At 54.5% G+C, this 21,016-nt stretch overlaps 5 protein-coding genes across 5 annotated transcripts; 2 read left to right on the forward strand and 3 right to left on the reverse strand.

Annotated features, from left to right (window-relative positions):
* Positions 1–1,528: 1,528 nt before the first annotated feature.
* Positions 1,529–3,701, forward strand: PG985_004989 (uncharacterized protein; the record flags this gene model as incomplete). The annotated part of the gene is made up of 3 exons (XM_066824758.1): positions 1,529–1,558; positions 1,638–1,764; positions 1,828–3,701. 3 exons carry the CDS (start codon positions 1,529–1,531, stop codon positions 3,699–3,701), a joined length of 2,031 nt encoding a protein of 676 aa, XP_066687918.1.
* Positions 3,702–4,227: 526 nt separating this feature from the next.
* On the reverse strand, positions 4,228–6,894 carry PG985_004990 (diphenol oxidase; the record flags this gene model as incomplete). The annotated part of the gene is made up of 5 exons (XM_066824759.1): positions 4,228–4,364; positions 4,510–4,762; positions 4,814–5,017; positions 5,113–5,874; positions 5,974–6,894. 5 exons carry the CDS (start codon positions 6,892–6,894, stop codon positions 4,228–4,230), a joined length of 2,277 nt encoding a protein of 758 aa, XP_066687919.1.
* Positions 6,895–7,171: 277 nt separating this feature from the next.
* PG985_004991 (signal recognition particle subunit srp68-like protein) lies at positions 7,172–9,145 on the reverse strand (the record flags this gene model as incomplete). The annotated part of the gene is made up of 3 exons (XM_066824760.1): positions 7,172–7,694; positions 7,751–8,887; positions 8,955–9,145. The coding sequence occupies 3 exons, from the start codon at positions 9,143–9,145 to the stop codon at positions 7,172–7,174; spliced, it is 1,851 nt and encodes a 616-aa protein (XP_066687920.1).
* A 965-nt stretch (positions 9,146–10,110) lies between these two features.
* Positions 10,111–13,602, forward strand: PG985_004992 (coxI translation protein CYA5; the record flags this gene model as incomplete). Its single annotated transcript, XM_066824761.1, has 1 exon — positions 10,111–13,602. The coding sequence occupies one exon, from the start codon at positions 10,111–10,113 to the stop codon at positions 13,600–13,602; it is 3,492 nt and encodes a 1,163-aa protein (XP_066687921.1).
* Positions 13,603–14,382: 780 nt separating this feature from the next.
* On the reverse strand, positions 14,383–15,523 carry PG985_004993 (uncharacterized protein; the record flags this gene model as incomplete). The annotated part of the gene is made up of 3 exons (XM_066824762.1): positions 14,383–14,561; positions 14,627–15,349; positions 15,424–15,523. 3 exons carry the CDS (start codon positions 15,521–15,523, stop codon positions 14,383–14,385), a joined length of 1,002 nt encoding a protein of 333 aa, XP_066687922.1.
* Positions 15,524–21,016: the final 5,493 nt, after the last annotated feature.

A 21,016-nucleotide genomic window follows, 5' to 3' on the forward strand; every position in this document is an offset into this window, starting at 1 on the left:
GTCTAGGTACATCCAACGGCGAACTTGGACGGTCTGGGCTGAATGGCACACGGGTAAGCGACCCAGGTCCAACTAAACAGATCGCGACTCGACGGGGCGGCAGCCTGGCTGTGGGGACCGAGGGAGTGACTGGAAATCGACGGGATAGGCGGATGAAATCAGTAGAGAAGGTGGGCTTTGGACAATTGGCAGGTCTAGGTTCAATGAATATTCTGGTGATATGGGCCGGGTTGTGCTCGTCCTGGGAGTTTGGATTGGGGGCAAAAACACGAGGTAGTTGAATGAGTTGAAGCAACCTCGAAATGCTAGGACGGTCTCATAGTTATGACGTGCAAAGTGGTCCACCAAAAACCACACAGGCCCAAGATGTCCCCGGTTCCATATATCAAATATAAAATGAGCTTATGTACCGAGGGCCCAACTACATGATAAGTATTGACATCGATGCATGCACGGATTCTGACAGATGTGTCGGTTCGTTGTGTTGCATCCCCCTCTAAGAACAAAACAGTCCACCGGAACGAGTACAGCACATTTGCGATAAGAACGGCAATTGGAGGTCGACTGTGCCCGTTTGGGCTCCCGCGCCATTTGCGGATGCAACATGCGCGAATCGGACAGCCAGGGAGGCTAATAAACAATAGGTAGGTACTTTTTACCAGTCGCCTGGAATGGGGCAATACCAATCATTGGCCCCTTGGGAATTGGAAGGGAGGCCTTGCCATCCATACCTTTTCCCTTTCGCTTCCGTCATGTGGAAGGATAAACGATGTATGTACATACATAGTCTCGTTGCTATTAGAGGGGCCGGGGTCCAGTCTGATATGCACAGCAGATTCTTCCTCGGGTAGGAGGGCAATGGATCGTGAGAGAGCAAGAGAAGATATATTATGTAATCCCCAATGCAAACATCAATTAGTTATATACTACTCCGTATATGCAGGTACCTACCTTCCCATTGACTTAGATCCTGGATGTATGATTCATGAGCAACCACGCATCTTCACAGTAGACGCAAAAGCATTCGGGGATACCGGCGAGGTCGGAGGTCATGTTGCCCCCGATATCACATACGTAGGCGTGTTAGTGGCAGCGCCCAGCCGGGGCCAGGTGCAGTTCAACTGCTGGCCTCGCCTGTTATGTCAGTCAACTTAGAGTCCAAGATTATGGGGCAAAGCATGCCTTTTACCGATTTGCTCCGTGCCTAAACCTAGAGGGGAAAGGCGGACCTTACCCGGCCCCAATTTTATGTCGCTTTGGTGGAAGCGACGCAGAAGGCAGTAGAAAAAAAAAAAGCTGAGAGCTCCCGCAGCAAGCCAGGCGGGCTCAGAATTTTTAAACCCATGAAAAACTTCCCTCCGCCAGAAGTTCATATCCGATTCTTCCTCATCTGTCTCATCATCCCCAATCTCCCTCTCCCTCACTCTGTAATCTGAATCCTCCTTCCCTTCCTTCCGTCGAGGGTTGATTCTTCATTCTGCGCCATACTTCATCTTTTTGTATTTTAATCACATAGCCAGCCGACAAGATGATGTCCGCCGCGCGTTTCACCAGAGCTGTAAGTACACCCACGTCATGGCCGCAATAGCCAAACTTCGCCTTTCCAGTCCTACTCCATGCTGACCTCATACCTATAGCTTCCCCGGGCAACCACATCAGCTGCCCGCTGGGCTGCGCCTATGCGAAAGCCTTTGGGCTCCAGCTTCGCTCGATATGAGTCCACAGAGGGAAAGGTCCAGGGTGCTGTGATCGGTATTGATCTGGGTATGTCGCCAATCCTCTTCTACTCCGCCCACAAAGACCAATGCTAACTTGGTTAACTGCTAGGTACCACCAACTCTGCCGTTGCCATCATGGAGGGCAAGGTTCCCAGAATTATCGAGAACGCTGAGGGTGCCCGCACAACACCGTCCGTCGTAGCTTTTGCTCAGGATGGCGAGCGATTGGTCGGTGTTGCTGCCAAGCGCCAGGCTGTCGTCAACCCCGAGAACACACTCTTTGCCACCAAGCGTCTAATTGGTCGCAAGTTCACCGATGTCGAGGTTCAAACAGATATCAAGGAGGTTCCCTACAAGATCACTCAGCACTCCAACGGCGATGCCTGGGTTGAGTCTCGTGGCCAGAAGTACTCGCCTTCGCAGATTGGTGGCTTTGTCCTGAACAAGATGAAGGAGACTGCCGAGGCCTACCTCAGCAAGCCCGTCAAGAACGCTGTCGTCACCGTCCCCGCCTACTTCAACGACTCTCAGCGTCAGGCTACCAAGGATGCCGGTCAAATCGCTGGCCTGAACGTCCTCCGTGTTGTCAACGAGCCTACCGCCGCTGCCCTCGCCTACGGTCTCGAGAAGGAGGCCGACCGTGTTGTCGCCGTCTACGATCTCGGCGGTGGTACCTTCGATATCTCCGTTCTGGAGATCCAGAACGGCGTCTTCGAGGTTAAGTCTACCAACGGTGATACTCACTTGGGTGGTGAGGATTTCGATATCCTCCTCGTCCGTCACCTGGTCCAGCAGTTCAAGAAGGAGTCTGGCATTGATCTGTCTGGCGACCGCATGGCTATCCAGCGTATCCGCGAGGCCGCTGAGAAGGCCAAGATTGAGCTGTCCTCGTCTCTCCAGACCGACATCAGCCTGCCTTTCATCACTGCTGATGCCTCCGGCCCCAAGCACATCAACAGCAAGATGACCCGCTCTCAGCTCGAGAGCATGATGGACCCCCTCATCTCCCGAACCATCGAGCCCGTCCGCAAGGCTCTCAAGGATGCCAGCCTTCAGGCCAAGGACATCCAGGAGGTCATCCTTGTTGGTGGTATGACCCGTATGCCCAAGGTTTCCGAGTCGGTCAAGAGCATCTTCGGCCGCGACCCCGCTAAGTCTGTCAACCCTGATGAGGCTGTCGCCATCGGTGCCGCTATCCAGGGTGCCGTCCTGTCTGGTGAGGTCAAGGACCTGCTCCTTCTCGACGTTACCCCTCTGTCTCTGGGTATCGAGACTCTCGGTGGTGTCTTCACCCGCCTGATCAACCGCAACACCACCATCCCCACCAAGAAGTCCCAGACCTTCTCCACTGCCGCCGACTTCCAGACTGCCGTCGAGATCAAGGTCTACCAGGGTGAGCGTGAGCTCGTCCGCGACAACAAACTTCTCGGCAACTTCCAGTTGGTTGGCATTCCCCCGGCTCACCGTGGTGTTCCCCAAGTCGAGGTCACCTTCGACATTGATGCCGATTCTATCGTCCATGTCCACGCCAAGGACAAGAGCACCAACAAGGACCAGTCTATCACCATTGCCTCCGGCTCTGGTCTGTCCGACTCCGAGATCGAGCAGATGGTCGAGGACTCTGAGAAGTACGCCGAGACCGACAAGGAGCGCAAGTCGGCCATTGAGTCCGCCAACCGCGCCGACAGCGTCCTGAACGATACCGAGAAGGCCCTCAACGAGTTCGCTGACCGCCTCGACAAGACCGAGGCTGATGCCATCCGCGAGAAGATCAACTCTCTCCGCGAGTTCGTCAGCAAGAGCCAGTCTGGCGAGGGTACCGCCACCTCTGCCGAGATCAAGGAGAAGACCGACGAGCTGCAAGTCGCCAGCTTGAACCTCTTCGACAAGATGCACAAGGCCCGCGCCGAGGGCGGTGAGCAGTCTGGCAGCTCCGAGGCTGGTTCGTCGGAGGCCAAGCCCGAGGACGAGAAGAAGCAGTAAATGCTTGATAACGAATTTTTCTTTACCTGTTTAAATACCACGACCATCTGGGGCGGGGATCATAAGAGCCATCTCTTCTTCATACCCCTTGTACATCAAATCCTGTACTCATATATTGCCGCTCTTGTCGATTCCCCAGCCTCTGCTACGGAGATCTTGTGTTGATAAACTGCGGCTGGATGGGGCGTTCTGAGAGATTACGAAAAAAAGCTTTTGGTCTGAAAGCGGAAGTGCTTTTACTTCCGTATGGTTTTGACGATTACGCATTGGTAGCATCTGGATTTGGCGGCTCATGATCATGAGCAAGTGTATATAGAGCGTACCACGACCCAAACCTAATATGACATCCCCTCTCAAAACCGTACACCTGAGTCTTGTTTTACCCTCCGCCCGTAACCAACTCTGTGACCGACGATCGCCAAGTTTATATCATACCAACGGAAAATGCATACCTGACCAGCTCAGTTGTCTGGCATTAACGTATTGTTCGTACCCCTGCTTAATACTAGGTATGCTGTTGTGCCACTTATTTGTTCTCACCAGGCGCTTGGCCATCGTCCATTCCACAGAAACGCATACTCTGACTTCGAGTCTGCGGGTTCATGTCGCGAACCAAGGAGACGAGGTCGCTTGGGCGCTCTGCCAAAGATACAAACATGCCACCTGTCGACACAAATATCAGCGGGTTGAAACAAATCGAGAGTTGAGGCTCGAAAGCTGTATGGGCCCTTCTTTGTGAGGACGTGTTATTGTAGGGAGGGATGGAATCCATGGGCAATAGTGGGATAGCATCATTATATACACGTACCTTCCATGTGCCAGGCGACGTGGCAGTGAAGCGCCCACATGCCCGGGTTGTCGGCCAGGAAGCGCAGGACGACGTGGCTGTTGGCCGGCACCGTCACCGTGTCCCGCCGCATCGGGTTCGCGAGGTTCCAGGTCGTGCCGTTGGGCTTGCTGCCGAAGAGGCCCGGGCCCCAGCCTACTATCTGGAAGGTGTGGCCGCTGTTGGTGTTGACGGTCAGTTCGTTGTTGAACTTGTGAGAAGAAGGCTGCCGGGCCTGTGTTCTGAAAAAGGGGGAAGAGAGAGAGGATCAGGGGCGGGGGGAAACTTCATACTGTAGGTGCCAGGGGTGTTCCATGGCGTCGCGAGAGTTGATCACGATCTGGGCCCCTTTGTTCGCATCCGGTACGAGAAGCACCTGTTGGTCCAGCCCGAAGTCCCAGCTGCTGTACGAGTTGGCCTCAGCGGCGCTGAAGCTTTGATCGAGCATTTTCCATATCGTGGCGTTGTTAGATAAGGGAGCATATGCTGTCTGTTTTGGTCATCAGAGGTAAGCAGAAGGTTGCCGTCAGGAGAAGGGGCTGGGGAGAGGGGCAGGGCACAACTGAATAGATTTCTTTGACTCACTTTGTTGATGAAGATCCTATTCACATCCTGTGCCTGCCGGAACATGTACTCAATATAATGCGTATTGGCTTCGGTCACTTCCACCGCATCCATCTTCCGCATGGGCTTCGGCACGTCGAACGGCATATCATCGCAGCCCTCCCAGACGTCCCCCCGCGCCCCGTTGTTCTCGACGCCGAAGGGGTTACTCGTATTGCCCGGGACCCCCACGGGCGGCGCCTCCGCCGCGATCCCCTCGTAGGACAGAACCCCCGTCCCCACGTAGCCGACGCTGGCGAGCCCGGCGCTCGTGTAGGGCGCGTAGGGCAGGAAGCACGACTGCGGCAGGCTGGCGCGGATCAGGTAGTTGCCGGGCGGCTGGTCGGCGTCGACGACGACGGAGACGCGCTGGCCGATGTTGAGGTAGACGCCGCGCTGGCCGGCCAGGGGCTCGATCTCGACGCCGTCCAGCTCCACCAATGTGAGGGCGTGGTTGTCGATACTGACCCAGTACGAGAGGAAGCTGGAGGCGTTGATGAGGCGGAGACGCAACTTGGTGCCCGGCTTCACTTTGGTCGTGTACAGGCGGCCGCCGGTGCAGGCGCTGCTGTCGTCGGGGTTACGGGCGTAGGGGTCGTGGTCAGGGTCGGGTGGGTAGGTCGTCGACACCACACTGCAGTTGTAGACGTGCTGGCCGTTAAGGAGGATGTTGTCGGCCAGGGGTTCGACGCCGGACTCGAAAGGGACCCATTTCGAAGACGCGTTCAGGTAGCTGTCCAAGAGCTTTTTACTGTGTTAGCAGAAGCGACTCCCCTTTTACGGATGTCAAGGACAGTGGGCGTAACGCAATATCTGAAGGGCGAATGAATCGATCAAACCTACCACAGACCCATAGGTATGATAAACATCCCCCACAAACACGATCCTCTCCTCGTCCGTCCGCGGCACCATCTCCCCCCGCGGGTCGCGGACCACGATGGGCCCGTACGCGCCGTCGGTGTACTGGACGCCGAGGTGAGCGTGGTACCAGAAGGTGCCGCGCTGCCCGTCGACGCGGAACTCGTACGTGAAGCTCTGGCCGGGCGGGATGCCGCACTGCGAGACGCCCGCGACGCCGTCCATCCAGGTCGAGTTGGCCTGGTTGAGGCCGTGCCAGTGCACCGTCGTGCTCCGGTTGGCCACGCGGTTGTGCACGACGACGCGCACCACGTCGCCGGTGCCGGCCTCGATGAGCGGGCCGGGCGACTGCCCGTTGACCAGGAGCATGGGCTTGCGGAAGCCGTCGGGCGCCGCGAGGGCCTGCGTGATGTTGAAGACGTATTCGCGGACCATTGGAGAGTGTTGCTGTTGTTGCTCTTGACGTGACCGCTCTCCATGATTCTCATTATCGGAGAACTTAAAGGGGTTACGTAACTCGAGCTCCGTCTCGTTGACCAACCGCTCGATAGGCACAAACTCGAGTCCTGACGAGATGCCGTAGAAGCTACTGTAGTTGAATGGCAGCGACGGTGAGGAGGATAGGGCTGCTGTGCGATAACGTGCTATGCAGCCCAGCCCCAGCCCGAGACCCAGAATGAGCGCACTCACGAAGAAGCAGACGGCGCATAGGAGGAGCACCCATAGCGGGATCTGTCTGCGTGTAGAACGTTTTTCGTCCGCGAAGGCGGGCAGGGCCGAGGTGGTCTTCCTCCTCGTGCACATGGTGAGGGCCGACAACGACGAGGGGCGCGATCCCAGCTCGATGCTTACAGGACTCTCGTGAATAAGCCGGGATAAACTGCCAGAGGAGCGATGGCCTGGCATAACGACTCGCGGGGCATGTTCAACTACAAGTCATCATCTTGCCAGTCTAGCAAAGCAAAAGATGTGATTATTGGGGCCAGGGATGAATATTTGGCGTGTTGATAGTCCATTCCTCCGATCTGTCTCAAGATCAGCAACTAAGGGACAGCCACAACTTACCTGACTAAAGTAAGACTGCCGCGAGTACTACAGGGGGTCACAGTGCGCTTCACAGTAATGATATGAGATCGATACATCGGCATCTTGTAGCTGGCATTTGTAGATCTAACCATCGACTCTAACCGCGGCCAAAGCCAAACCATCCTCTCTTTTGTGTCGCAGCGGATTGGGTATCCTTGCTCTCGCCGGCCCCCTTCGTAGTCGCACCTGTCTGCGTTTCTTCGTAGTCGATGTAGTTCCAGGCAACATCCAAGAAAAGCGGCTTGACAGGAATAGAGCTGACCTTCGGTGGGTAGGTCACCAGATTCTCAAGATCGGCGCCCTCTGCTGGGTAATCAAACAATCGTTCGACAAGGGGGATGGTAGACTTCGTCCCAGAAGCACCGGACTTTGCGCGCAGGTTGTCAATTTCGACCAGTGCTCTGCAACGCTGCAGCTCGCCGGAGAGAAGATCGTTCAGAAACTGCACTTCGCTCTTACGTATCGCGATGTCCTGGGGTGACGCATCATCAGAGGACGAGGCGCCGTTCTCGGCAAAATACTTCACCGACGCCTCGCATTGCTCATGAGCATGTTTGGTCAGGGCAAGAGCATTGACAGAGTTCCCGGCTAGGGAGTGAGATCGTGCAACCGATAGGCACCTAAGTGTATGGTTAGCAACCATGGCATTTGCACTTTATCGTGGTTGACAACTTACTTGAGGGCATGGAAGTATTTATAAGTTGCTTCCAGCTGCGCCAATAGCTCCTCATCTGCGGCAACACCGGGAAGTTCTTTGATGGAATCTAGACTCTGCAGGGTAGCGTCGTAAAGTACCACCTTCTCCTTGAGCCTTGCAATCTTACGACCAGGTGCTTCATTCTTGGGCTTCTTGGTACCTGCCTCTTTCTTGGTCTTTCGTGTCGTATTAGGAGCCGAGTCAAGCAGCGCTCCGTCGTGCTCGCCGCTTAACACTCGGTTTCGTCCGATTCTCCAGCTAATCATCTTGTAATTGACCGCAGTCCTGGTCATCTGCAGGCTCTGTATCCGGCTGTCGTTTTGCGACACGCCTTCCTCCTTCAACTCTTCGATAGCTCTCTTCGTTGCGTCAGTCGCATCCTGGCTGGCGATTAAGACATCGTCGTAAGCGGCGGCCATCTCCTTAGGTAGGGCCACTTCGGCTGAGCTGAGCTTCTCGGCCAGTTTGGATGTTGCTGCATCAGCCGATGCTAGTGCTGTACCAATGGCGGCATCTTCGATCTTAACCTCGCGCCCTCGCCAACTGATTGTCTGAGGGGCGTTGGGCGCATCAGCTTGGTCCTTCTGGGCATCGGGACTGCCCTGTTTCAGCACGTTGGGGTCCAACTGGTTGATAGCGTCGACCAGAGAGGGCTCGTTGGGAAAGGCTTTCCGTGCAATGGTGGGGATTGTCAGGGTTCGGGGGACCTTGATCTGGTAAGCAGCATATCGTATAGACGGCTCGATCGTCTCCGACAAAAGGTCCTTGTAGGTGTCGGTCTTCTGGGAGCTGGACAGTGCAGAGTATATGACATGGGCGACGGAGTAGCTCTTCACACAGGGCTCCCAGCTATGGTTCTCGAATTGAGCAGCACCGCGGACCATGGAGGCATAGGCGCGTGCCTCGAGCAGATCGGTCGGGCTTGCGCCGCTGGCTTCCTTCTGCGAAAGAAGCTCGACAACAGTCTCGGCGGTGCGGGCACCCTTTGTGATTCTCGACACAATGTGCGATCGTGTTTTGCCGGTGAGGCCCTTGGTATCGGTAGAGTGAATGGCCTTCAACTCCATTCCATGAGCCCATGCTCGCTCCGAGGTGAGAAGGAGCAGGTGGAGGTATCTGCAACATCATTAAGTTGGCCAAGGGCTCGAGATACAGAACAAGGCGGTCAAACGAAGCTACTTACGAATGGTCCTGGGAAATCTGGTCGGCGGTGACATCTCCCTTCTTTGCGAATTTACCCCGGTTTTTGGTCGCAAGGCCTAGCTTCCGGCGACAGTTTGCCAGCTTCTTGGATGACTGGCCATGGTAGGTTGAATAGTCGCCGTACAGAAGAGCCGCGTTTCGAGAAGAAACGACAAACTCGGTGATATCCATGACGAAGCGAGGTAGTTCGGTCAGGGCGAAGCCAATAATGTAGACCGATCGTTGGTGCTGAGGTTTAAGATCAAGAGGTGATGGCGATAGTGGGGTGAAAGGCCATGTTCCCTCTCCAGCTCGCTTTGAAAATGTGGGATGCGATTTTTGGTTGGTGTCTTCTTTTACTTTGGGCAGGCCGTTGCCATTGGAGGGGCAGGTACATGGGTATGATTACAGCTTGAGCAGTTTGACACAGCCGCTTACCCTGGTTATACTACTTGTAACAGACTCAATTGATATAATAATGACTCTATCTCTCACCCTACAAAATGGTTTTTAAAATCAACTGTTCGTCGTGCTTGACATGAAAGTCCACGGTCTTCAAGATGCAAAGGTGGAAGGAAGGACGCCACAAGGTGTACGCTCCGTTGAGCTACCAGCCACAAGCATGCCTCAGCTACATACCTTACCACCGCCCAGCCGCCTACTGCCTACCCACTAACCTATCTGGATTTCCTGGAGGGATGCTAGGGGTTTCCACTTAAGCTGATCCCGTACTGCCGCCAAAACTGATGACCGGCTCGGTTGACGGTTCTACGCCGAACGGGTCGAAAAAAAAGTCGATGATGGTGACTTAAGGATCCCAATCCCGCCCCGAATTCGCACCTGACTACCACCACGCCGTCAATGATCGCCTCGCCAATTGTGGAGGATTGCAGTGCCCGTGGACGAGAAACTTAGATTATCGATCCGTCGCCGACTTTATGCCAATTATCGAGACGGTTGCCATGATATCCTGTCGGTATACCCTTCCATTTACCGCATCCTCTTAGGAAGTCTAGCTTGCTCATGTCTATTGTGCGTACAAGGTCGAACGAGAGTTTGCGCAATTCCTCCCTCTCTCGTGATCGTCTCGCCCAGCCCTTCCTCCGCCGTAGCATTGCAATAGCAGAAGCCGCTGGCTCATCGTATTGCTTTCTCCAATGCTGGAGAAGACAGCCGCCAGCCTCGAACCATGCGGCCTACAGCGAGTTCTCCCGGGTGCAACAAAGTCTTTGCAAAGCAGGCGGCAGCTCCACACGGCCTTCTGGCAGCATGGCGCTGCTGATGTCGAGCTCAGCAATGCATGGCAGGCTCTGATGCACGGGGTGCTCGACTCCAGCAACATGGACTCTCCCAGGTCTGATGGGCTCGCCGCCGCACCTGCAATACGCGCCTCAACCTTTCTTCTCGACTTCCTCTACCCAACGGGCACTGTCGCCTTCTTGCGCCGCTTTTCGCCCACCATCGATCGATTGGATCCCTACCGACCTTCTCAAACTTTCGCCAAAGTGTCTCCCCGGCTCTACACGTCTTCCTCTTCTTCGAATCGATCCAATGCAGCCTCGGAAGAGGAAAACTTGGAGCAGGAACAACAAACGGATGCTCTCACCAAAGTCGAGAAGACAGAGCCATCCGACGTTGAGCCCAATGGACCTTTGAACTCGGGAGGGGGTCGCGGAGCAGAGCGAACATCTGATGGGCTCAAGACAACCCAAAATAGCGTAGATGATGTCGCGAAGGACAGGCCATACGCTAAGCATCTGGCGACGCTCCTGGCAAGAGACGATCCCGAGGATGCCGATCAAGTATGGCATCACTATAGTGCTCTAGGTACACAGTCCCGAGAAGTCTACCGCGCCCAGACCTTGTTTTTCCTGTCCAAGACTCAACGAGTGACGGATTCGTGGAAGATAACCGAGCTCTTCCAGCAACTCGTCCCGGATCAATGGGAAAGCTACTCTTTCCTGGCAGGCCTGACAGCTCAAATGAACCTCGGGAATGAAGGGGAGGCCCTGGATATATTTAGCAAAGCCATTGGACTCTCCCGAATTTCTGACACCTCCTTGATCGAAGCGCTAGACTTGCTCTTAGCCTCTGCTCTCAAGTCAACGAGCTTAGATTCCGCAATTCGCATATGGAGCCTCTACGAACCTCTATCAGAACGTTTGGATTTTGAAGGTATTACCAGCCAGTTACCTCGAGTTGCTTCTGTCCCTGGCCTTGCCGAAAAGGTCCTAGGCTTCAAGTCTTACTTTGCCGGCGATAAAAAGATGCTCATTGAAAAGGGGCGAAGGCCACTACTGAAGCTCCTTGTCAGGCGAGCGGTTGTGAACTGTGTCGACAACCAAGTTGAGCCTCTACTTCGCCTAACGAAGGATCCCCTCGCTTTTGAGGAATTCTTGCGCCCCTTCAACCCAAACCGCAAAAGGCTTCATATCTCTGTGTATAAGATATATCGAGATTTGCCGGGTGCCTCGCCAAGCAATGCCATACTCCACGAGACCTTTCGGGCGTACAACAGCTTAAACCAAAATTCCGCCAAGCTTGCCGGCGCTGAACTTCTTTGGGGCGACTGGCATAGATTTCACAAGTCTCCCTCGCGCCGTGCCTACCAGAAGTTCTTAAGTTTTTATGCGTCGCAAGGCGACAAAGAGCGAGTTTTCAGCTTGTGGAGCGACTATATGACACAATTTGCATCCCTCAACGTTTTACAAGGCGATGACGCTTTTGCGCATCTGTTGCAAGTCCACGCAGTCCGAGAAGAAGTGGGACTTGTACAGAGCATTTTCGACGACATTTCTGGGAAATTCGGCATGCAGCCGAACCGCCATTGTTGGAATATCCTTCTCAATGCCTATGCCAAAGCGGCGGACTACGAGAATGCCATTCGCATTTTCGACGAACTCTCAGTAGCTGTTGGTCCTGATAGGTATAGTTATGGAACGCTGATGCAAATGGCGGCTTCAAGGGGCGACCTGGGCTTCACGGTTGACCTTTACAGAAGGGGGCGCCGGAAAAATATTATAGACAATGACAACGCCACGCTTGCTGCTCTCGTGGAGGCTTATTGTCAAAACGACCACTTCCACGAGGCCGAAGATGTGTGTATCCGATCGGCCAAGAGAGGCTTGAAAGACACATGGCTATGGAATAGACTGCTCCATGCGTACGGAATCCGCAGAAATCTCGCCAGTATTAACCGGCTGCTGAATGTCATGACCGATTTGGACGTTCAGTACGACGATTACACATACCAAGAGCTTCTGCTGGGCCTGGCTCTTTGTCGCCAGCCACAGCATGCGCTCGCCTTGTTGGCAGTAGCCATCAAGGAGCGAGCCTTCGAGGTACAAGAAGACCATTTCCACATCCTCATGGGTGCCTTCATCAAAACGGGAGAACCTCATCTGGTCATCCGTGTTCATAAGTTGATGGAAGAGTGTGGCGTCCAGGCATCGTCGTCATCGATGACCCAGGTCATGACGGCCTTGGCACAATGGCATAGATTGCCTGCCAAGACACGACTTAAAACATCCTTCACGAGTTCAGTGGGGAAGTCGATCAAAGAGTTCTATAGAACATTTGGGCCCTCGCAGAACGATGCTCCGCGGCTGTGGTCGACACGAAAGTCTCATACGCCTGCTAGCGGTCGCCTCTTGGAGTCGGATCGTGCGTCTTTTCAAATCAGCAGAATGGTCTACCTCTTTACACAGATGAAGGATATGGCTAGGGTTCAGGAACTGATAGACCTTTACCGCATGGTCGTTTATGGCGACAAGAATTCTCCCAAACAGCTTCCGATCCAGCTGCTCGATTCCATAATGTGGGCAGAGTACTCGGAGAAGAACTATGACGGAGTCCGCGCGATATGGGACATCATGTTTGCCAATGCCAAAGATGGCGGTCTCTCGGCCGACTGGATGAGCGGCGATGACAGTGCGCCCAGGATCTCGCCGCGCCACGTGTATGTGCTGTCCGGCGGCCTCGAGGTCATGCAGCACATGTGCATGGCCACCGAAGACGCCCTCATGCTGCAGAAGCTGATAGAGGAGGTGCGCGACGCGGGCTTCGAGGTCGACTCCAAGAACTGGAACCTGCACGTGCAGTACCTGGTGCGCCTCAAGGCCTACGAGCCCGCCTTCGACCTCTGCGAGGAGCGGCTCATGCCCAATTGGACCGGTTGGGCCGTCGCGCGCGCCAAGTCCAACATGAAGAACGAGCTGCCGCTCGACCTGCGCCGCCGCGGCGCCGCGCCCCGCTTCATGCGCATCGTGACGCACACGCTCTACTACCTCGCCCGCGGCTACATGGAGCTCGAGCGCATGAGCCCCTGGTCCAGCGACGCCGCCCGCCTCATGCGCCACGTCGAGAACAACGCCCCGCGCTGCCACCGTGCCATCATGTCCATGACCGCCGTCAACAGCGACGTCGAGCGCCGCATCCTCGAGGGCGCCGAGCCCAGCGACGTCTTGATGCGGCCCGGTGGCGTGGGAGGTGCCGGCGGCGACGAGGTCGAGGGCCGGAGGGATGATGATGATGACATGTATACCGGATACGATTACCTCGGCGAGGCCCAGGGAGAAGACGTCGACGAGCCATATGATGAGCATGTCTATTACGACGAGAGCACGGATGAGAATGCTCGCCCACGCTGAATATAGTGGCGGTGCAGGGGTGTGTGTGTGTGTGCATGCAACCGTTCATGTATATTCTTCTTGTATAAACTTGAGTGGATGGTAGATAGAAGTGGACACGGGATAGACAGGAACGAGACGGGCGGATGCTCCTTGTTATGATGATGGAAATGTACTATGTGTTGCGCGTATAGAGAGCATGGGCAAAAAATCCTAGATCTTCTTCTTGATAGCATATATCACCCCCTGCCTAAATGCAAAGCTTTGGTTTTTTTTTAAACTGGTCATACATTCCCTTCTCACTTGAACTCCAGCCAGTACAGGAAGATCTACTCTATATAGCTAGATGTGCCTTCAGTTCAAGTATCCCCTTGTTGAATGTATGGCTATATCGTTGTCCAGATACAGTCTATTCAACTGATTCTGACCTTCCGAAAACTTCGAGTCAAGAGTTCAAAGTTGAGGGTGAAGCTTCAATTCTATTCACTTATAAGGGCACACTGCCTTAGGTTACATCTGTATGTATAATACACTGGTATACTTTTTTGACGACTTCAATGTTTGATGGAGGAACGGACTGTCACACTCTGCTGCCATGGATTGGCTCGTCCCGTCCTCGTGCCGACCCTATATTCCCGTAACGCCGTTGCCCTCGTGGGCATTTGTTGTGTGTGTGGTCCAAATGCAATGACTCTCCTAGACAAACGGTGAAAGCCCATAACGCCCGCCAGATCAAAGCCTCAGTGTGGGTAGGCTGTATCAAAAGTACATGAGACGGAACGTCGGTCTGACAGCTATAAACTAGTCATGCTTCGGTGTACTGGCAGCTGGGGTCGAAGCTTCCGTCACGGCAACGGAACTCGGCCCGCCGGCACCGCTGTTGTCCTCCGATATTGACGTCGAATGGAGTAGATGAGAGGGATGTGTAGGCTCGCGCGTGACAGACGAGTGCGCATGCGAGGAGTCGCTCACTTGTCGCTCTGGGGAAGATATGTTAGAATACGATTGTACCACAACAAGCAAAACCGCAGTTCTGATGACTTACCAAGCTCTCGGATACGGTGGCGGAGCATCTGGTTTTCCCGGACCAGAGACTGCGTTTCGGCCTGGTAGAAAGCACTCTCGTCACGCCCGCCACCCAGAAGCCAGGGCTCGCCACCTTCGGCACTAATCGAGGTGGACCTCAGTCGTGGGGACGAGGTGGCATGGCTGGATCGACGGGAGGGCCTTTCCGACCGGTTGATGTCGAAGGAGCTGCGAGGGTGCGAGATGACGGGAGATCGCGGGGTCGAGCTCGACAGAGGGGGGAGAGGCGGGTATGGAGACAGGGGGCCAGGGGCGGCTTGCTGCGAAGGCAGCGAGCCCGGAAGCTCCGAGGTGGGCGTGCCGTCTTCGGCCGCCACGGTCGATGGAGGCTGGCCGCCTTGGGAAGCTTGGAGATGCTGCAGCTGGACTTGTTGTTGGCGGATCATCTGCAGCAGCCGGTTGACCTGGGCCTCCTGCTCAGCTTCGAGCTCCTGGTGGAGCTCCCCCAGGCTCGGGGCTCGGTCGCGGTGGTGGGAACTTCCCCCAGACATCAAGGGCGATCCCACAATTGGCTGAGGGCTGACGCTGCTGTGCCCGCCCGCGGCGCCGGTGCTCTCGTGAGCCATCTCGCCAGGAGATGGGATGGTCGGGTCGTTCAGTTGCAGGTTGTGGAGGACCACGGATCTTCGGCGTCCGGCGGAGGGCGATTGTCGGTTGCGGGAGACGGAACCGCTGGAGGAACCTAGGGCATGAGGAGACGGTGATTGTGAGCTGGCCGAGTCGTTCCAAAGTTGTTAAGGGGGGGGAGCAACTTACGTCGTGAAGGTTCTCGCTGGAGACCTGCATTCATGGTAGCGGCGGCCTGAAGCGAGATGGAGCCGGAGCGGGACGCAACAGGTGGGGACTCACCGCCCATAGCGATGCTAGCCTCAGTGCTGGAGTTGGGCGAATGCATACTGCGTGAAGCTGCAGCGGGCAGTGAAGGTGGCGATGAAGGTGGGAGAGAGTTCAAATCAGGAGCCATGTCCTTGGTTCCTCTTCAGCTTCGCGTGCTTCCTCTTTTTGAATGCGATCAGTTCAAATATACCGATACGTTTTTGGCTGGTGCTGTTTGATGTACCGCTACTTCTTTTCTCTGGGCATTCGGGGTGCGTGACGTCGCCTCGGCTGCTGTTCGCCTAGGCGGTATTGATCCAGCGCTTGTGCTCTTCTGCAGCCCACGGATGGAAGCGGGATGAAGAAGAGCTTGGGGAGGGGAGCTTGCCAGGCAGAGAGAGCTGGTGACAACCTGCCCATCCAGTGGCCGTCGTTCCAATGATAGGTCGAAGAGTTGGCGGATTTTCTTCCTCACGGCCAAGAGTCAATTGGCTTATTATTATGTCATGAGGCCACCATGTGTGTAAGTGAAGTACTACTACGAAGACGAGGGCGTTCCCCGAACCAGGCTCGGGCATAGAACAGAAAGCCCAGGTGACCAGAATTGTCGAATGATTGTGGAATGTAGGAGACGGAAGCGTGATGGATTGAAGGATTGCTATGTAGAATGACCCCTTCCCTTACCCGGCTTGGCCTGTCAGCCCGTTTGGCTGTTGACTGCTGCTGCTGCCATCACTGAAGAATACATATGGATTAATCGATTCCCGTCCCTAGGTAGAGGAAGCAATCAAACTGCAAGAGGTAAAGCCGCGCTGGATACCCCTCAGCAGGAGAATGCGGGGTGATGCTCTCAGCCTTAAATGGAATGCACCTACCAAAAGCTCTCATCGCCGAGTGAGGTAGGTTTACCTATTAACTTGAGACTCCATACCTCTTTACAATGTAGTAGCTCTCAGACGTGATGCAGATGGCTACAAAACCAGATTTTGGACATGCCTGTGTTTGAGTATTAATGATATATATGCGATCATGATTTAAATGCTATGCCGTTGTTGGCAACATATCAACTTGTAGCATTTATGCTGAATCTAGGTACATGCAGTTTGGAGTCTTCCAGTAAGAGGGAGGGGTCAACTACATAGAGCGAAACACCAAGACAGATAACAACACTGCGGACATTGCGCTTTGGGGATGTAGATACCTACAAGTAGAGCTATATACTTAGCGATTCTTACCCGGAGGGTCAAATTGCGAACTACACCGCAACGTCATTGTCAATCAAACTGTCTCTGGCCAGAATACAGCTGTGACGTGCTATTTTGCCGTCCCCTTCGAATCTATCATCTTCGGCATTAGTACCCTTGCGCGAGCTCGCCGCGCAGAATCCCATTCAAAACCCCATCTGGCGCCCTTGCTAAATTGTACTACTCCCGGCACCCGGGGATGAGATAAGGTAGGGTAGGATTGCATCCACCCGTTTGTTCCTAGGTTCCCCAATTGGAGTTTGCACCGGCCTCGACGTTACAGATTCTCACAAGGGCCGCGCCAGGGGCATAGCGGCTCGGCAGACTCGCCAGTATTCAGCTAAAGGCCTGGACGATCGGGACGTCATGTCTTATACTACATAACGAGTAGCATCGGAGGCGATTTGGCACTACAGAACGTGGCCGCGTCTCATGAGGGCTGGCCAACATAGGGAAAAAGGGGGGGGAGGGAAGAGCTCTACAGCTAGATAGGCGCTTCTCACAATGTAAATGGTCATCCATGCTAACACCATTGGTCGAGAATACCCGGCTTTTCACCCACCGACAAACTAGGCGATCTTCGAGATCGAAACATCGAATGTCACCATGCCTAGCGAGATCTATCTATACCTAAGAGGAAGCAGTTCAGCAAGCCAGCTGGATCCACGAAGTACGGCTTATATGGTATATAAACATCATCTGGTCCCTGAAAGAAGAAACAGCCGCGCAAATATATGGCTTAGTGTAGTATACATATACAAAGCCATGCCTACCTTGAGGCTTAGGTATAAGCCGGCGCTCTAGCGTCTGCCCCCAGCCGGGTCTTTTTCTCCGTCGCGAACATCTCGTATTCTATAATGATGCAGATCGGCAAGCACAAGCTTGCAGCGGGAAAAGAAAAGCCCAAGTGCATCCTACGCGGAACGACAGGTGTGGTTCCGTAGGGCTACTGCATATCGCAACAACGCAGGAACATTGTGCGGCTAACCGGCCAAGCCCGTATGGCTCGGACTACGTACGATACACACACATCGCAGCGGCTGAATCCCCAGCATGTGTACTGGGTAGTTGGTCCGGACGCCCGCCGGATGCTAGCTTACTACCAAGAGACGGTCCCGAGAGCATGGGCGCTATCGCAAGGTCGTTAGGGCAGGACCTACTTTGTTCTTCCTGACGTGGAAAGGAATCGTCGGCATGTGACTGTGGCGATGGCCTTGTGTAAGTAGGTAGGTAGCATCTGGTGGTGACCGAAAGGGGGACGTGATGCTCTGAACGACCGGGCCCAAGACTACGGGGATTTTGTCTATTATTGACACTGGCGCGAGGCACGGGGTGCAGCATCGTTGTCTGGGCTTCGACAGATCGTCCTGCTTTGACTCGGGGAGGCTTGTTAGTTGTTATGGCGACGAATTACCCTGCCATGAGTCGCTCGCATCCCACATGCAGTCAGTCTACATGGCTGAAGGCTCTAGGCAACGAAGTATGGGGAGTTTTGGAACACATCACACACGCACGCTGACTTTGCAGCGGCTTTGAGGACACCAAGCCTCTCTGCGTAGCAATAAGCTGCGGGTAGCTGCACACTCGCGTGAAACCTCGCAGGATGGCGATTTTTGTCTCTCTTGGTGAGGCCACCGCTCGAAGTCTAGAATGCACGTCAGCCAGATCCCGAGGGAAAAAGCGGCTAATGCAAGGAACACTGAGTCGCCGCCCAGTCGTTGGGCGCCACTAGACGGACAGTGGGGGTTTGGAGGAAGATTGGGACAATAGAAGGCTAGAGAGCGAAAAGGTTGCAAAAAGTTCTCGCCAAAGTATGTACGTCCGCCCCTCAGCGGGGGGCAGGGCTGCAGGTGTCTTAAGAAGAGGAGTAGATGAGTGTGTGCGGTGTGCATATATCCCTCATCGACAGCGTTGAGTGCGGCAAATACCATCGATGCCGGGCACTTTCTGGAAGGTATTCACTGTTGCCTTCATCTGGGTGGTTGGTTCCAGGAACCCGGCCCGTCGTCGGCGCACTTGGAAGAGAAAAAAAAACAAGTTCGTTGATCCAGCTGACTGGTCCGGGTCGGGTCACGGGGAAGAGGAATAGGGCTTTCGAGGCTCCCAGCCGTTCGTAATGCTTTCTTCTACAGTTGCAGATTTCTTTTGCCTGCATGGCCGCCCTGCAACTGACATGTAGCCAGACCCGATCGATCTCCAGAATCTCGACCCAGAAGAGCGGATGTCTCGGCCGTGCCCATTTCCTTTGGCAGGTCTCAGTGCTCACCGACGAGGCGCATCCCGAGAAAACGGGACCACCAACCAGATATGTTTACTAATAGGATCCATGCTAGTTGAAGGCGCCCGCGGTCCTGCTCGCGGCACGCATATAAGCAAAAACCATTTGCCCCATTACAAGGTCGGTCGTTGTTCAGTAAGATTGAAGTTTGTGGGGTTTGACAGAGTCTTCATCGCCGCAGTTTGCAGAGCGACAGCTATCCCAATCCCGCAGCGGCTCGTAGCCCGAGATCTAGAGGCTAGACTTGGCCTTGGAGGAGCCCGCGTAGGACGGTGGGATCAATGTTCGAGATGGTTGAGTAATGACACCAGCTTGCTAATTACCAGCTGCGTGTGCCGAATTGAAAACCGTACCAATATTCCAGCGTTATCCACCCAAAGCAGACAGGGATTGCCCGTCACGCTTTTATTGTCTGTCGTACACCTCTGGTACACCCCATACGCCGATGCACTACGCGGTAGATGTTTGATTAGTTGACTAGATCCATGTAGTCACGCACATATTCTGCACATGCTAGCCTGGCCAGGACGCGTTCATCGAGGGGTGGACCAACCAAGTTGCCTCCGTTCCTGCATTAAGTCTGGCAATCTCCGACATCCCATTTTGTTAGTTGCTGCTGGAATTTTAGGTCCCGTTCTTTGGTACTGGGCGCCGTTGATTTGCTCGGCCCTTCTGCAAAAAGATACCAGACGACGAAAGTACGGTTGGCGATGGGATTGAGGGCCACAAGAACTCGCGGTGTACCAGTTGCCAATCCAATCACAGTCATGGCGACCGACAGAACTGCGGCGTAGTTTGAGATTTATGTAAAATACCGAGCAAGTGCCCGTGAAAGTTGGCCAGACACCCGAGAGTTTCGAGTCTTTACATGAAGGTTAGTGCTGCCCTAGCCTACAGTGAATGACTAAAGAGGTAAGTATGCACGTAAGCATGTACACGGGTGACGGGTGACGGGTGACGGGGTCGAGAAGCGGCGACGAGGCCGGAGATCTACCTGGTTCAGCAAATATTGCTATGTACAACAGAGCGATGCGGCCTGCCGAAACCTTGAACACCTCGAAGCCATGCGAAATTTGTGAGGGCGGCAGCGGAGCTTCGAGAACAACTGAGACCAGCGCCATGCTATGGGCTGTTTATGGAGAACCTGAGCCTAATGCCTTATTAATGTATATCGCGTGTTGTTAAGTAAGCCGAAACGGAAGGCTTCTACTCATCTAAGAGTTAGTAGTGCTATTATTATTGTTGTACGAGGACAGGCACGAGGCAGACAGGAGGAGTGCAGCCTAGCCAGCTGTGCATCATCATGCCTATTCCCCGTAAAGGGATTGGATCGCCGCCTCGCTTTGCGCTGGCGAGGTCGTGAGGCAAGCAAGAGCGAACGATTGTCAATCAACAGAAGACATGCCCATCCTGGTATGCTGCATGGGAGGTTCGGTTGGGTGGCAAGGCTGGCTGGCTGGAGTCATTAATCATGGTTAATAAATAAACGTTGCTGGATCGTACACCAGCCAACGCCTGACGATCTGGCGAGCTTCTGCGCCTGGGTTCCCCTCTAGGGGCTCTGGCGTGTCACACCTCACGAGACCAAACCTGTCGGGCGGCAGGCAAAGAGAGCCTGGAAACATTTGCTCGTGGGATGCCCTTGCCGCCCTCGTCCAGAAGCCGAGGCGCATTTGCCCCAAGAAGACAAAGTTCACGTGCGGAAATTGGCGCCAGCCCATTTCCAATCCATCCATCAAATCGACTGCTGACGGTGCCCGCTTGAGAAAAAAAAAATGAAAGAAATTATACATGTTCCAAAGTTGTTTCCGCTATGACTGGATGTGTTCCCAATCACTGATTGGGACAGTCGATGTCCTACTCTGGCGGTGTCGCATGGTCTCCCCATGCCGACCTCTGCCACCACGGCAAATAGGTTTGGTTTTTCCCGCTATGTGGAGGCCCTGACCCCCTCCATCACCCACGCTGCAAGTGCGAGTGCAAGTACCATCCAGATCCAGAGAATTGCCGC

This window comes from Apiospora marii, assembly GCF_038362585.1.
Source record: "Apiospora marii strain CBS 49790 chromosome Unknown utg000003l_segment0_segment0, whole genome shotgun sequence".
In the NCBI taxonomy this organism is placed as follows: domain Eukaryota; kingdom Fungi; phylum Ascomycota; class Sordariomycetes; order Amphisphaeriales; family Apiosporaceae; genus Apiospora; species Apiospora marii.